Source organism: Astatotilapia calliptera, chromosome 2, assembly GCF_964374335.1.
Source record: "Astatotilapia calliptera chromosome 2, fAstCal68.1, whole genome shotgun sequence".
Taxonomy (NCBI): Eukaryota; Metazoa; Chordata; class Actinopteri; order Cichliformes; family Cichlidae; genus Astatotilapia; species Astatotilapia calliptera.
Window position 1 is genome coordinate 3312394 of NC_137423.1, and position 17425 is coordinate 3329818.

Genomic DNA, 17425 nt, shown 5'->3' on the forward strand with positions numbered 1-17425 from the left:
TCAATATACTGCAGCAAGATGGGAATAGAGCAGCACCGAGAGAATTCAACATTAATGAATCAATTGTACGGAAATGGAGGAAGTAAGAAGAATTAGGTAAGTACAGTTTAATTTATCTGTTTTATTTTAGTTAATGCGCCTTATAATCTGTTGCACATTATGTATGAACACTGTTAAATATCAACACTTCCCCGAGTTCGTTTGATTCCTCATAGGTATCTGATGGAAGACAACACACTGCTTAGTAGACCATTTTACACTTTTACTCTCTTACAAAATCACTTCAAGAAGAGAGATGTGTCCTGCATGACACTCTGCCGCGGCTCTCGAAATAGCGGTGCGCCCCTAACAGGTTTATTACCGGCTGTCCCACACTAGACCAAACAACAGCATTTCACAGGCATTCAGTAGTCACGTTGCATAGCGTACTCATAGGTTATTGTCTATTAGCGCCCTTATTATCAGGGCTATGTCCACTTAATACTACACTATATAATTATATGACACTTATTAATATAAAGCATAGCACTGAGACACTTCAGATAATTTTATCTTAACATTCCCCCTGTTGATCTGCCCCAATGGCAGAATCAGTTTCTTTTTTTGTAAACAGGGTTGAGTCCATCAGCTCAGCAATAGTACCTCCTACATGTGACCCATCCACATTTAGTCCCTGTTCCCTTATACCAGTTTGAACCCATCTCAATTACAATTCTTAACGAGATGGTTAGGCAAATTAAACCTTCCGTTTCTCCTGTGGATGTGATCCCTCCATGGCTCTTTAAAGATGTTTTCCCTTCAATTGGAACCTCAGTCCTTGCAATTATAAATAGCAGTATTACTTCCAGTGTGGTTCCTGATGGTTTTAAACATGCAATTGTAAACCCTTTATTAAAAAAACCTGGCCTCAACCCTTTAGCTTGCTCAAATTTTAGACCCATTTCAAGACTTCCATTCCTCCCAAAGTTATTGGAAAAAATAGTTTTTACCCAGCTGAATACATTTTTAGATACTAATGGTATCATGGAAGTTTTTCAGTCTATTTTAAACATCTACACTCCACTGAAACAGCACTTTTACGTGTTTTTAACGATATCTTTTTAGCTAGCGATTGAGGAAGTCCTGTGATCCTTGTGCTTTCAGACCTTACTGCAGCATTTGATACTGCTGACCACAATATTCTTATCTCTCGTTTGGAACACCTGGTTAGCATCAAAGGTGCAGCACTGGATTGGCTTCGTACATATTTGAGTGGTAGAACGTTTAGTGTTAAAGTTGAACATTTTGAGTCCACCTCAGCCCCCTTTCTTGTGGGGTGCCCCAGGGTTCAATCCTTGGCCCTCTTCTTTTTTCATTATACCTGCTTCCTTTGGGGTCTGTTTTTTGTACCTCAGCCACACATAAGTCAAATATCTGGTGGTCTGCAAATCTCATTCTGACAAAGTGACAGTAAATTTAAATTAGGTCTCCGATCACAGAGACCTAAATATTAAATTTTTAATCAAATTAAACATGAAATATTTCACAATTTTTTGAAACAGTGATAGTTTGTGTGTTTAAAAAACGTGTTTTTGTTCAACACTACATTAATTTAAACAAATTGAGGTCAAATTCAGAGAGGAAGGTTAAAAACTATCCACAGCTTCATCTAAAGAGAGCCTGCGGTGAGTTGTTGTGAACTAGATTCATGTCCTGTTGATGCCCAGATGCATATGCATTCTGAGTAAACAGGCTTGGTGGGTGTGGGAAGCATAGAAGTAGCCAGTCACAGCTTGCATCTTGCAGTCCACTTGTGGCTTTGTTTGTTTTTCACAAGCACTGATTCTGGCACATACCAGAATACTTTAAAATGAACTTTTCTCTTTAAAAACACACTTTGATGCTAGAATTCTGCCAATAATTGGACACAGGATTACATGCAGGAAAGTTTTTGGCATGTCTTCATCTCTTGTTTGTAGCCCCTCGATGTCCCTTCCTGTCCTATCAACAGTATGTACGTTGCACCAGCTCAGCCCGCAGTGGTCTCAGTTATGTGCATCACATAATACACAGCTTTAATTCTCCACAGGGCTGTTAAGAATTTCCTAATCTACAATATTGTTCATGAGTATAATGTACTTTTTTATACACTGTTACTTACCAATATCGATATTGCACTTATGTGTTTCTTAAATATCTATAACACAGTTCACCCCGTGGTTATTATTTGTTCTGTATACAAGGAACACTGATTTATAACTTTATAATACTCTAAGTAAACAAAAATATATCTCTGATCTACATTAAAACCACCTTAATAATATTGTATCGTACCTTCTGTTGCTACCAGGGGGCAGGGATAGCTCAGTAGGTAGAGTGGTTGCCCCATGATCGGAAGGTCGGGGGTTCGATTCCCCTTAACAGCTACCCTGAGGTACCCCTGAGCAAGGTACCGTCCCTACACACTGCTCCTCGGGCGCCCAATGGCTGCCCACTGCTTCACTGAGTGAATGGGTTAAATGCAGAGAGCAATTTCCCCACGGGGCTCAATAAAGTACAATAATGTACACTTTCTACCAAAACCATTGTGAACTACTGGGAAATTGACACGGGACCTCTAGAGTTGCCTTGTTGTTTCTGGCACTGAAGTCTTAACAGGAGATACTTTGGGTTCTGTGGGTTTTGTGTGGGCTTGCAGTGCAGGGTTCTTGTGTTTTTGAAGACCAGACAAACACCTTGGATTCTCTATTATGTTTCCTAAAGTGTCTTTGTAGCATGGTAGGACCTTTTGCTTTCTTAGGGGAGGTGGCTGAAGTTAGTGAGTGCCTTTTCCATGAGAGGTTTGACTGGGCTTCAACAGTAAAGATCTCTGAAGAACTACAGTTTGGTGTCTAAATGTAAATATTACTGAAGCTGGATGGAAATGCTCTTGAAGGTTATGATATGCACGAGGACATTAGTTTTATGTTTACTTTCTAACAACAGCAACAACAACAACAGCAATAATAATAACAATAATAATTATTATTGTTATTATAAAATCATAAATCTAAAATACATTTAGAAAGAGGACAACACATACTCATATCTATCTTGTATGTTGTGTAAAAGAGTCAGCAAGCATAATTTTGTTGGTTATTTTATTTTAATGTATGCAGTCTAGTCACTTGGATGAGTGATGAAACGTTTCTCCCACTGAAAACGCTACGTCCAGATGAATAGAGTCAACTTTTGGAAATTTATTTAACTGGATGATTGACCATGGATCAAAAGATGCAGTCTAGTCTACTTCCTCACCTGAGGAATCCCTGCACCCATACCAGCTCCTCGGGTGAGGGAGGCTGGGGCCCAGTTGGTCCTTGCTCTGGTTTCCAGGCCGGCTGAGGCTCTGTCAGTTTCTGCACCCGTACCAGCTCCTCGGGTGAGAACGGCAGTTGCCCAGCCGTTGCCAGTGCCTGTCCCGGTCCCCAGGGTGAGGTCAGCCAGGCTACAGTCCGTCTCCGCACCCATACCTACTCCTCGGGTGGGAGCGGCTAGTGTCCGGCAGGTGCCTACAGCCGTTCTTGTTTCTGCTGAAGGCTCAGGCAAGCCCGCCCAGCAGTCCTGCCTGTGTTCCAGAGGCTCAGGAGACTTAAGTCCACAACCATCATCACCACCATCACTACTGCATGCATTTCAGTCTATAGCTCAGTAATTAGCTCTGTTAGCAGCTCAGTCTATAGTTCAATTTCCTGTGTTACCGTTAGCTCAGCCCTTAGCCCACTGGGCAGCTCAGCTATCTCCGCAGCGTTCAGCTCAGTCATCTGCTCCACCACCTGCTCAGCCTTCTGTTCAGCCAGTGGTCTCTGCGCGTACTGGTCCTGCATCTGCTCCAGCTGACGAGGCATGAGGCTGGACGGGCTCCTCGGGCGTCAGCGGCCACCTTCAAGGCCTCCTGACCTGCTTCGTCGCCACTGCTGGCTCCGCGGTCAGCGCCCTGATCTGTTCAGTCATGGGCTGTTGAGCCGTCGGCCCCCTGGTCGGCCCCCTGGTCGGCCCCCTGAACTGTATAATCTCCTGTGCAGCTGTCCTCCGGGTCGGCCTCCTGAGTGGTGCTTTTGAACTTTCTTCGCCTGGAGTCATGGTTGCCACCCTGAAATGTTTATAGACTGTTTCCTCTGCTCCAGTGCCTTTCATGGACTTTTGTTTTGGACTATTTTGTGATTTTCCAGGACATCTTCACTACAATGCTTTCTTGATTGTAAACTTGTTAAACAAGTGTCCTCTGTAGTACAGTCTAGCTTTTATCAACTACAACAAATTTCTAAGGCTAAGTATTACATTACCGCATTACCGTGAATGGATCTTGAAAAACGTATCTATGCCTTTGTTACTTCAAGATTAGACTACTGCAACTCCCTTTACCTGGGCCTCCAATCTAAATTTTAACCTATTGTGTTACTGGGTGTTCCCAGTTGATATTTCTGTGTTGATTTTACCTAACTTTTACACTAGGAGTGCAATATTTCTTTTAACATAGTGCTCCCAGGTTACTTAGTGCTTTGTTTTGTCTGGAAATGTATTTGTACTCTATTATCGTAACTAGGGATGGGTACCGGTGTCCGGTGCCATGATGGCAGCTGTTCTGACATAAACGATAGTAACCAGACCGAAAAGCAGCGCACATTTCGGTGCTTTATTTCGGTGCTTTTTTTTCCTGAGCTGTGATACACTTCTAGCCAATCATTTTACCTTTGCAAGCGTAGTAGGCGGGCCCAGGTACGTACGTTCTTTTAGAGCAGAGCTACAGATTAAAAATGCCCAAGGCGAAGCGGCCAAAGTCTGGCTGTACTTCACAGCAAAATATGCAAACTCAGCAGCCTGCAACAAGTGCTTTAAGCTGATACTGTGATACTGTCAAAGGAGGTAACACCTCAAATCCGATTAAATACCTGGCGACGCATAGCGGGCTTTTTTTTTAAAAGCCGAGAAATGCACCGTATTTGATAGCTTGCTGCGAGACCTCACACCGAGCGCATCTACTGCAGGTGTGGTGCCTGTTATCTGACCCGGAGTTAGCAATGTCCCCAAAAACCCGAAGAGGAGAGTCCTGGCCCCTAGCCCTGCCAGTGTAGCAGAAATGATGATGATGCAGCAGCAGCCGTTCTTCTCTGCGTGAGTAGCTTCATGTTGTTCGTGTGTAATTTACGTTGAGTAGGCTAACCACGTTATTACATTAATGCATGTAAGGTGAACTAGCAAACATCATCATAGCTACATGCGGCTGTCTTCTTGTTTGATGGCAGATGCTCCCTTCACCCTGGCCAAAAAGGCTAAAATGACCAAAGAAAAAGAGGGAAACGGCTAAACATGAGAGGTTTTTGGACAAAGTTTGTGTTTTTTCCATTGTTTAAGCACTGCTTCCAGCCAAGAGTGATACCATATATGCCCCATAGTTGCAGAAAAGGCTAACATTGTTATCTTTTTACAAAAAACCAGCTGAACATGAGAGGTTTTTGGACCAATTTTGTGTTCTCCATTCTTTAAGCACCGGTTTGAGCACCGTTTAAGCACCGGTACCGGTTTGGCACCGGTATCGGATAAAACCTAAACGATACCCATCCCTAATCGTAACCATGTACAGTGAATTTTATTTCATATTTTACTATTGAGAAGCACTTTGGTGTACCTCTGGTCTTTAAATGTGCTATATAAACAAAGTTTTGACTGCACACAGCATACACTTCCTGCAGTCAGTTTTTATCAGAACAATCAGCAGCATGTCAGTTGTGGCCTCTTTTCATATGTTCCCTCATTATTTCTCACCTCACAGAGAGTTAGTCAAAAAACTGCATCTTGCTGTTTGTACTTGGCTTCAACGTCATGACATGAAAACAAACAAACAAACAAACATTCATTTTTGGTCACTGATGTTTGAGAGTGAGGGTAAATTTTTCCACTTGGGTCTTTTGGTTTTAAACAAAACTGAATTTGGTTTGAGTCTAGCCGAGTGACTTTGACCAGAAGATGGCCAGTGTAAACAGAAAATATATTTAGCTTTTAGTTCTTTTAGTATTAAAAAAGGGTTTATATAATGATATGAGTTAATTATTGGTTTACTTTAATGATACAAGATTAATAATATCAACTACAGCTAATGACTATTTGACTTTTTCCTTTTTGAGTTGTGCTAAACATAAAGCGTATTAAGCATCATGTGCTTAAAATGACAAATTGGGCATTACGAACAAACAAAATTTGTTTTCAAATGTAAATTTAGTCGTATTCATGTGTAATTGTCTACCTGTATTTCCATGCCGATATTACGTTTTTGTTTCTGCAGAATCATCAATAGAAAATGATGATAAGCAACTAGATTTACTGTAAATGGTTTGGTAAATTTTACAGGAAGTGCATTTTCCTTGCTTCAGCCAATCACTACAGTGTCGACTTTGTAAACCTCTATCAGCTTGTCACAAAATCTTTTGAGTGGGAAGACATCAGTTGTGCAAGAGAAGGCTGAAGTATCACAATGATCGGAAGATTAATTCCTTTGATTCTTCTAAGTACATTGTGTGAGTTTACTTCTTCTACACTGTCAGATGTATCATTTTAAACAATATAAAACAAAATATTTGAGGCTTTGTAATATTCTACATTACATGATGAATATACCTTTTAAAAAAGGTTTTCTCTTTTGTTCTAACTGTTACTGTTTGTCTGTTTTCTTTAGCTGTGACTGAAATGAATGAGATTCCTCAGCAGATCTCTGTAACTGTGGCTAAACCTGGAGATAATGTGACTCTGACATGTGCGCTAAGTAATACAAAGTTGTTTTATTGGTTTAAGCTGAATTTTGGATATATGATTCAAACAGTTACTACAGGAACTTATGAAAAAATATCACTCAATGGACAATTTAACAACTCAAGATTCAATGCCACAAAAGTGGGTAATGTGCTTTCTCTTACCATAAGAAATGTAAGCAAAGAAGATGAAGCAACATACTTCTGTCAAACAGGATCATCAGACAATTTTAGTTTTATTAATGGCACAATTGTGGCAGTGAATGGTAAAGCATTTTCATTTTATCGTTTATGTCATAACTGTGTCTAAACCCAAACAATTACAATTAATACCATTAAATGTCTTTTTGTGAATCACACAGATCCTAAAACCCAGCAGAAATCTATCACTGTGAAACAAACTCCAGATATGGAGTCAGTCCATCTGAGTGAGCCAAAGACTCTACAGTGTTCGCTCCTGTCTAAGGACAAAAATGGAAAACATCAGTCCCCAAATGAAGACAAAGTGCACTGGTTTAAAGGTGCATCAGAATCCCATCCAGGCAGCATTTACCACGGCAGTATCAAAAATAAAGAGGACGGGAGATGTGAATACAGTTTCTCCAAAACTATAACAAATTCACCTGATGCTGGGATGGACTACTGTGCTCTGGTCACATGTGGAGAGATCCTGTTTGGTAAAAGAACTAAAGTGGAGATAGGTATGTTTTAAAGTATTATTAATATCTTTATTAATAATTTATAATTCCTGTGAGTTTGTTCATGAATAAACAAGATATATTCTCAGGCCTCTAAAATGAATTTGAGTTAGATCGACTAGAAGTATTAACAGCTCAATTTACTTTAACAGAAGATAACCTGATACTGAGGTGGTTATGTATACAGCTTATGTTACTAAGGTTATACTGCCAGGTTCATAATAAACTCACTTAAGGTTAACATAGCATGCCAACCCATTAATCTTAATTCATTCTTGTGTGTAAAGAATAAAAAGTGCATTTGAGGTTGCTGAGAATAACTGTTGTCTGCACCCATTTTGTCATTAACTGCAGTTTTTAAAAATTACCATTGAACTTGTGATATGTAAACTATTGCTGGATGCATAAAAAATGATAAACATCTACAGGGTGGGCCATTTATATGGATACACTGTAATAACATGGGAATGGTTGGTGATATTAAAGTCCTGTTTGTGGCACATTAGTATATGTGAGGGGGCAAACTCCTCAAGATGGGTGGTGACCATGGTGGCCATTTAGAAGTCGGCCATCTTGGATATAACTTTTGTTTTTTCAAAAGGAAGAGGGTCATGTGACACATCAGACTTATTGGTAATGTCACAAGAAAAACAACGGTGTGCTTGGTTTCAATGTAACTTTATTCTTTCATAATGTTATGTATTTTAACTTATGATAATTTATCATTAAAGTACCATATAACTAGGAAATTCAATCAAGTAGTTGCAGCCTTAGATACTTTGATTTTAGCTTTTTCTGACACAAGTCTTTGCTTCCTAAATACAGAGATGTTAAGTGTCTGCTGCAATGTTTTCTCCTTCCAGAGTTCCCAGTCGTTACTGTGCTTGGGGCACTGTTGACCTGCTCTGTGCTTGTGAATTTTGCCATGTTCACGAGGTTAATATTGTCTGGTGAAAATCAGTGCAAAGGTAATTCATATGTGTATATATATATATATATATATATATATATATATATATATATATATATATATATATATATATATATATATATATGTACACACACACACACTTGAACATATATTTATTTAGCAAAGGCATTCACTCAATGCTGAAAACATTCCCCGGCAATTTACTTATTTTACTATTTACTGAGCCATAATGTCAGTTTCCTGTTCTTAGCTGACAGGAGTGGTACCCAGTATACAGTATAAATATATTTTAATATATATATACATGAGCTATACCCATATAAACAAATACGCCATCTAGGAGAGAAAAAAAAATCAGCATGAGAAACAGTATATACACTACAAGTCAAAGGTTTGGACACAGCTTTTCATTTAATGGTTGTTATTTATTTTTATGACTATTTACATTGTAGATTGTCACTGAAGGCATCAAAACTATAAATAACTATGAGTCAACACATATGGAATTATGTAGTAAACAAAAATAGTGTGAAATAAGTCAAAACATGTTTTATATTTTAGATTCTTTCAAATCTTCGCCCTTTGCTTTGAGTACTGCTTTGCACACTCTTTGCATTCTTTCAGTGAGCTTTGTGAGATACTTACCTAAAATGGTTTTCTAACAGTCTTGAAGGAGTTCCCAGAGATGCTGTTTTCAATTTTGAATAAATCCCCACAATTGTCACGAACAAAGCAGCCCTCACACCATCACACCTCCTCCTCCATGCTTCATGGTGGGAGCCACGCATGTAGAGACTGACCGTTCACCTTTTCTGCACTGCAAAGACATAGTGGGTGGAACCAGATCTCAAATTTGGAATCATCAGACCAAAGCACAGATTTCCACTTGTCTAATGTCTATTCCCTGTGTTTCTTGGCCCAAACAAATCTCTCTGCTTGTTGCCTTTCCTTAGAAGTGGTTTCTTAGCAGCTGTTTGACCATAAAGGCCTGATTCGCACACTCTTGGTCTGGGGCAGTCCTCATGAGCCCATTTTGTCGTAGCGTTTGATGGTTTTTGCGACTGAACTTGGGGACACATTTAAAGTTTTAGCGGTTTTCTAGACTGACTGACCTTCAGTTCCTAAAGTAATGATGGACTGTTGTTTCTCTTTACTTAGCTCATTGATTTTCACCATAATATGAATTCTAACAGCTGTCAAATACGGCTGTCAGATGTGTACCAACCTGACTTCTGCATAACACAACTGATGGTCCCATCCCCATTAGGAAGGGAAGTTATTAGGGTGGATGAGGTTCGCCCTGAGTTCCATGAAGGCTTTTGATGTTGTAGAGCAGGGGTCCCCAATCCCAGTCCACGAGGGCCAGTGTCCCTAGAGGTTTTAGATCTCACCCTGGGTCAACACACCTGAATCACATGATTAGTTCATTACCAGGCCTTTGGAGAAGTTCAAGACATGTTGAGAAGGTAATTTATCCATTTAAATCAGCTGTGATGGATCAAGGACACCTGCAGGGACACCGGCCCTCGTGGACTGGGATTGGGGACCCCTGTTGTAGAGCTATTTTGGTTGACACGTCTCTACAATGTTGTGTGGAGATCAAGGGTGGTACTTCTGAATTGGCAGACTGGGGGTGGTGGTTCCCATTTTTAAGAAGGGGGACCAGAGGGTTCCAACTATAGGGGCATCATACTCCTCAGCCTCCCTGGGAAAGTCTATGCCAGGCAGCTGGAGAGTCCGTCCGTTAGTTGAACCTTGGATACAGGAGGAACAATGCGGTTTTTGTCTCGGTTGTGGAACACTGGACCAGCTCTTTATCCTCTCAAGGATACTCGAGGGTGCATGGGAATTCGCCCTACCAGTCTACATGTGTTTTGTGGACTTGGAGAAGGCATTTGACTGTGTCCTTTGCAGTATCCTGTGGGAGGTGCTTCGGGAGTATGGGGTGTCTGGCCCATTGCAATGTGCCATTTGATCCTTATACAACCGTTGCAAGAGCTTGGTCCGGATAGCCAGCAAAAAGTTCATTTCCGGTGGGTGATGGACTGAGGGCTATCCTTTGTCAGTCTGTTCATAAGTTTTATGGACAGGATTTCTAGGCTTAGCCAAGTGGTGGAAGGCTTTCACTTGGGTGGTCTCAGAATCTCATCTCTGCTTTTTGCGGATAATGGAACCAAGTATGAAGAGGTTGGAATGAGAATCAGCACCTCCAAATCTGAGGTCATGTTCCTCAACCAGAAAAGGGTGGAGTGCCAACTCCGGATCAGGGACAAGTTCCTGCCCCAAGTGGAACAGTTTAAGTATCTCGGTAGTGACCGAAAGAATGAGATTGCAGATACAAGCGGCAGAAATGAATTTCCCTCCAAGGGTGGCTGTCCTCTCCCATAGAGATGGGGTGAAAAGTTCAGCCATCTGGGACGGGGTCAGATTAGAACAGCTGCTCCTCTACATTGAAAGGAGCCAGTTGAGGTGGCATTGACAAGGATGCCTCCTGGGTAAGGTGTTCCGGGCATGTCCCACCGGGATGAGGCCCAGGGGCAGACCCAGGACATGCTGGAGAGATTATGTCTCTCAGCTGGCCTTGGAACGCCTGGGTGTTCCCCCGGACAAACTGGAGAAGGTGGCTGGGGAGGTCTGGGCTTCTCTGCTTAAGCTGCTGCCCCCGCGACTCAGCTTCAGATAAGTGGAAGAAGATGGATGGATGGAAGTTTCTTGCTTCTGGAAAAGAGACCAATGATATTTTAAACCAATGAGTCATGTTAAATAAAATGTGTGGATTTTCAGCATATTTCTGTAGGATGTTTCTGTTCGACTCTATTGTGTGGGGTGAACTGTTAAAATTCACCTCTGTCAGATTTTAATTTTAAATCAATTCCTAGCAGTTCATGGAAATTTTCCAGACTAATTTTTTATTTTGTAAAACTATTGTTAGCATTTTCACCACAATTCTGCATAGAAATAAACAAAAACAAAAATTGGCAGTGATAAATGCTCAAACAATTGGTTCTTGATTTTGACGTGACAAGCACTTAAAATAATCCTTTAAAAAAACATTTTTAATGTCTTCTTTCTATGAATAGGAAAAGTACCAGTCTTCAATGATGTTGGACAAGAAAGATCACCTGCCAACCAAATAAATGATGAGGTACACACACACACACCCCTATAGCAATCTATCTATATTGAAATGCATGACTTGACTTTGATCATAATATTGGATAGGATGAAACACACAGAACGAGGAAGCTAAAGATTTTGTAAAAGAAATAGAAAGCAGTTTGATGTTGTGAAATACAAGAAAGGGCAAAAAAAGAAAACCTAGAAAAACTAGGTTTGATCTGAAAAGTAGGTGTCAAATGATGGTCTAGTAATCAATCACATCTGACATCTCACCAGTCCTTTAAAGTAAACAATGACATGTTTACTTTAGTGTAATATCACTTTAGATGTGTGTTTTCATGATCATAACTAAACAGCTGCAATTACCATTGCATGGAAACATGAAGTCATGTCAAACAAGACTGTTGCCTAAAGACAAACAATAAAAAAAAAATGTCTGTGCATTGTTCTCTGTGTTGTTTGTGTTTATGTGTTCTAGGTGTTTAAAAATATTTTCAAAAGTTTGTTCATTTCTGTTAATAATTTACAGGAGGGTGAAGAAGTAGAATTAAACTACGTGGCTCTGGATTTCCCCTCAAGAAAATCTTCAAGATGGAAGAGTAAGAATGAGTCACCAGAGTGCACCATATACTCTGGCATCGGAGAGGGCCAGTAAAAGGCTGTCCCCATGAAAAAGGCAGAGTGGGTTTTTTTTTTTGTTGTGTTATTGCCGTAAGTCAAATTGTTTTAATTGCCTTTATGAAGATTTTTTGCCAGGATTCTTATTCAGGTACTCTAGACTGATTAAATAGGTAGAGTTGTTACCATATATATGCAATGTATGTTTATTGTGTGGCAGACTGGTGCCTGTGCAAAAAGATGTTTTTTTAGTCTTTATACAGCATGTTTGTACTTTATGGTCTTGTAACCTCTTACTTCTTTGCTTGTTATACCTAAAGCTAAATAGCATCATGCTTATCTGCTCACTGTGGAAATACATTTATAAAAAAATTATAGAAATAAAAAATATTGATTGTATCCACCATTGGGTTTGTTATTCAAAAAAGTGATGCATTACACATTACTGGTTATTTTTCTTAAAAGTAATGTAGTATATTACATATTTACAACTTGAAACTGAATGACATGGTCAGATAAATACAAAATATTTAACGACATAAAAAAAAGGTCTCGATGCATGCTCAATTATTCAGGTAAGTAAATCTCCAGAAGTTGATTCTGTTTATCTGGATGTAGCGTTTTCAGTGGAGGAAACGTTTCATCACTCATCCAGGTGACTTCTTCATTCTCAGCTGACTGCAGGTTTCCCCAATCTTATAAACAGTACGTTTGCATAATAACCGAAACCAGCCCACTGAAGGAACGATGGGCTGGAAAGTCAATTCCTTCATCATAGTTATGCAAATTCTCATGACCATTCATCGACAGCCACTGATCAAAGACCACTGATTAATGGCCATGAGTACTATTCTGCACAGACATTTTTTATTTTTAGTACTATTCTGCCCTTTCACTTAACCATCATCTCATGTAGAAAAAAACACACTGTTGTTCCTTTCTGGCAGATTTATTCAATTGGATGCATAGCATGGCTTTTTGAAATACATGAAAGGATGAATGGCAAAACTGTAAACAAAACACAAAATATCCCGTGTGAGCAGGATGTTTTTTACAATCAGAAGATGATATGACCTGTTACTATGCAAAGCAAAGCAGAACTTAATAAGCTAACATTTGAGGTTAGATAGTGCTACTTAGCGTCTAGCCTAATATCAAATGAAGCACATCATTAGATGAATTCACTTGCTCAAACTATCACAAGCAACTCACAGCAGTTAGTGCCAAACACACACTGGTAAAACACAACATTACTGCCAACTTACAGACTGTGATGGCTTAAGAGGTAGCATAGGCAGGCACAGGAGTAGCAAACTGTCCTTCTCCCATTAGACAGGAAGTAGTGAGAGATAGCCCTTTTGGTAGGATGTCAAAATAAAACGAACAGTGGCCCAGAAACAAATAAAGATTGCATGAACTTATATAACACCACATAACATGTGGGGCGACTCTTAAGGAGCCAGAACAAATACCATTCACAGAGTTGGGGAATGGCTGCAATCACAGCATTGTAAGATGGTGACAGATGTACCCTTAGGCCCCCTCCTCGATTCAGAGATGGTCTTTCCCTTTTCACGTAAATGGCCTCCTTGACTCCGCCCTCAAACCAGCGTTCCTCCCTGTCCAGGATGTTACATCCTCATCATTGAAAGAGTGTCCGCTGGCCTGTAGGTGTAAATAGACTGCAGAGTCCTGGCCTGACGAGGTAGCTCTTCTGTGTTGTGCCATCCTCTTCGCCAGAGGTTGTTTGGTTTCCCTGATGTATAAATCCTGGCAATCCTCCTGGCACTTAACAGTGTACATTATGTTACTCTGTTTATGTTGGGGGACACGACCCTTGGGGTGGACCAATTTTTGGCGCAGTGTCTTTTGGCGTTTAAAAGCCACAGAGACCCGGTGTTTAGAAAAATGTGTCTCAACTGTTCCGATACTCCTGACACATGCGGGATCACTACAGGTTTTTGCTTTGTCAGCAGTTGTCCTTCTCTCTTGAATCGGCTGGAGCTTTTTTTTGGCGCCTTCACACACAAGAGCACAGTGCAGCAAACATACATCCAATACAATAATAACAATAACAATAATAATAATAACAGCAATAGTAATACTACAGGTCCACACTGCTCACGGACCCCAAGTCCCCGGAACCGGGTCCGTGACAGTACCAGAGTGCTGTAAACAAATAATAGTGTTCAATTTAAATGTAAAAACTGTGGGTAACTGGTGGACTAACACTTCTGACATACATTAAATTGAGTCAACATTTTTGTAAGTAAAATGATAAATTACAAATTAAAAAATGCACAGAAAATTGAGTAATGTGTATGTATAATCCAAATGAGATGTAATCCACAGGAGGTATCTTTTTCACGTTTGCTTTTTATTTTTAGTTTCTGTGTGGGGAGCTAACATTTTGAACCCCTCCCACAGAGTCTACGTTTTTTTTTAACAGTAGCAGGTATCAGAAATATTTCACTTCTGAAATAAAAGTTGGTCTATGAGAATTTCCATTGTAGCAATGTGGTTTCCTTCATTGTTTGTACAAGGAAAGAAATGTTCAAATTCAAATTCAAATTTTTATTTGTCACGTACACAGTCATACACAGTACGATATGTAGTGAAATGCTTGGACAACTGCTCGTGACCTAAAGAAAACAAAAAAGGAAAAGGCTATGAATAAGATAGGAAATAAATATGAAAAATTAAAAAGGGTAAATTTAACTAGGAAGGAATAAAATATAAATTAAGGTTAAAAATGAAATAACTGTACAACACACTGGGAAAGAATAAGATAAAATATATAAATTAAATTGAAAATAAAATAACTGTACAACAAAATACACAATACACAATATAGAACTATATAAGAATGTATGAACAAAATACACAAGAAGTATAAATAAATATATACACAATAACAGCAGCAGTGATTTAAGTGATGAAGTGAAAACAATGTCCAGAATGTCCAGTGTGTGTGTAAGAACTATATGTGTGGGTCAGGACTGTGTGGTGGTGTGATTGTGATTGAGAGACCGTATCGCCTGCGGGAAGAAGCTCCTCCTCAGTCTCTCTGTGTTGGTCTTCAGGGAGCGGAATCGCTTTCCTGACCTCAGCAGAGAGAACAGTCTGTTGTTGGGATGGCTGAGGTCCTTCACCATCTTCCTGGCCTTGGTCCAGCACCGCCTGCTGTAGATTGAGTGCAGGTCAGGGAGCTCGGAGCGGATGGTGCGCTCAGCTGACCGCACAACCCTCTGTAGAGCTCGTCTGTCCTGCATGGTGCTGTTCCCGAACCAGGTTAAGATGTTTCCCGTCAGGATGCTCTCTATGGTGCACGAGTAAAAGTTCCTGAGCACCTTGGAGGGCAGTTGGAAGTCTCTCAAGCATCTGAGGTGGTAGAGACGCTGACGGGCCTTTTTCACCACGGAGTGATTGTGCTATCCTCCACATTGTCGTCAAGTTTTTTGCTTATCAAAGTCAAGAGTCTAAGGACCTCAAGGACATTTGTGGTAAGTTTAATTTGCCATCTCTGACTTGGTTTAACTTAAATTGTGTGTAGAAATCAAAGGTTGTACAGTTTAACCACCTGTGTGGTTGTTAGGTCTGAATATTGTTTTTTAGTCCCCCACACTCACCTTAAAGGAAACCAAACAACATTCATCGTGGTTTCTAATACTTGACACGTCTTTTTTCTTAGCTCCTCAGTCACACAAGTCAAATATCTGGTGGTCTGTAAACCTCATTCAGAGAAAGCGACAGTAAGATTAAATCACACGAATCTAAATATAACATATTTAACCTCATGAATCATAAAAACTTTCCCTCAATGGAGAATTATCTTTAACTTTCAAACAGTTGTAGTTGTGTGCCTAAAAAGTGTTTTTGTACAACGTTATATTACTTGAAACAAAATGAGGCCATATTCAGGAAGGAAGGTCTAGAACTATCGACAGCTTTAGCTAAAAAGAGCCTGTGGTGAGTTCTTATGAACTAGATTCATGTCCTGTTGATGCCCAGATGCATATGCATTCTGAGTGAACAGGCTTGTTGGGGTGTGGGAAGCACCGAAGTAGCCAGTCACAGCTTGCATCTTGTGGTCCACATGTGGCTGTGCTTGTTTTTTCACAAACACTGATACTGGCACATACCGCAATACTTGAAAATGAAAAAGTACAGGACTCCTGCTGATTCAGTCAAACTATTTTTACACAGCTGCCTGTGCACCACCAATGTGATCGCTTTTAATGATCACTGCTTCCACACAGTTGTGTTCACAAGTTCAGTTGTGTTCACATAATACACAGCTTTAATTCCCCACAGGGCTGTTTAGAACTTTCTAATGTACGACATTGAAATAATAGTATTTTCTTTATACCTTATATATTTAGTAATATGAGGATAATATACTTTTTCATACACTTATACTTAGCAGTATCAATAATACTGTAAACATACACGGCAGACCCAGTGGCATTTTGATCATCTTTATTTTACCAGTTGCCGTACACACACACAGAGCTACAGCTCTCCCGCTGCCAGTTCAACATAATAGCAACCAAATTCGCCAAAAACTCAAAACTTTTAAGCCGGCGAGGCGTGATTGCAGATGCTGCTCAGGTGCGTCAATCGCACCTGGAGCAGCATATAATTTGGATCATCCAAATTATACACTTTGATTAAAAGTCATTTTAAGAGCAATGGAATATAAATCCCTATTTCATGTTTTATATGAAACAAGGCCAGCAGAGAAAAAAAAAATGTAGATCGGTTATCAGTTTCTTATCCGTATATTGATCGACATGGAAACAAGAAGTAAAGCCTCAGAAATCTGTTGTAGTGCTTTGCTTCGTGAGAGGAATGCAATATTTTTCTATTACAGAGAGAAAATCCAGGCTTTGCTGTCAGAATCACACAATATCAGCTATGTATTGAAAAAAATCTGTCAATAACAGGTCACGGTAACTTGGAAAATATGTAGCACTAATTAAAGAAATCTGATTTGTAGGATGTTAAGCTGCACACAGCATATACTTCTTGCAGTCAGTTTTTATCAAGACCATGAGTACGTGTCTGTTGTGGCCTCTTTTTATGTTTCCCCTCATTATTTCTCACCTTGCAGAAAATTACTCAGAAAGCTGCATGTTCTTCAGCTGTGAGTACTTGCCTTCAATGTCATGTCATAAAACAAACAAACAACCCCCCCCCCAAAAAAATTGTGTTTGTTCATCTCATCTCATTGATTATGACTATTATTAATTCTGGGTTTATATATTGTTATGACTTCTAGTGTAATGTTTCTG

At 39.8% G+C, this 17425-nt stretch overlaps 1 protein-coding gene across 1 annotated transcript; it reads left to right on the forward strand.

The window, feature by feature from the left end:
• The first annotated feature begins 6433 nt into the window (after nucleotides 1-6433).
• LOC145432375 (uncharacterized) lies at nucleotides 6434-12536 on the forward strand. The gene is made up of 6 exons (XM_080309184.1): nucleotides 6434-6533; nucleotides 6692-7030; nucleotides 7127-7465; nucleotides 8326-8430; nucleotides 11474-11538; nucleotides 12043-12536. The coding sequence occupies exons 1-6, from the start codon at nucleotides 6491-6493 to the stop codon at nucleotides 12166-12168; spliced, it is 1017 nt and encodes a 338-aa protein (XP_080165310.1). The 5' UTR covers nucleotides 6434-6490; the 3' UTR covers nucleotides 12169-12536.
• Nucleotides 12537-17425: the final 4889 nt, after the last annotated feature.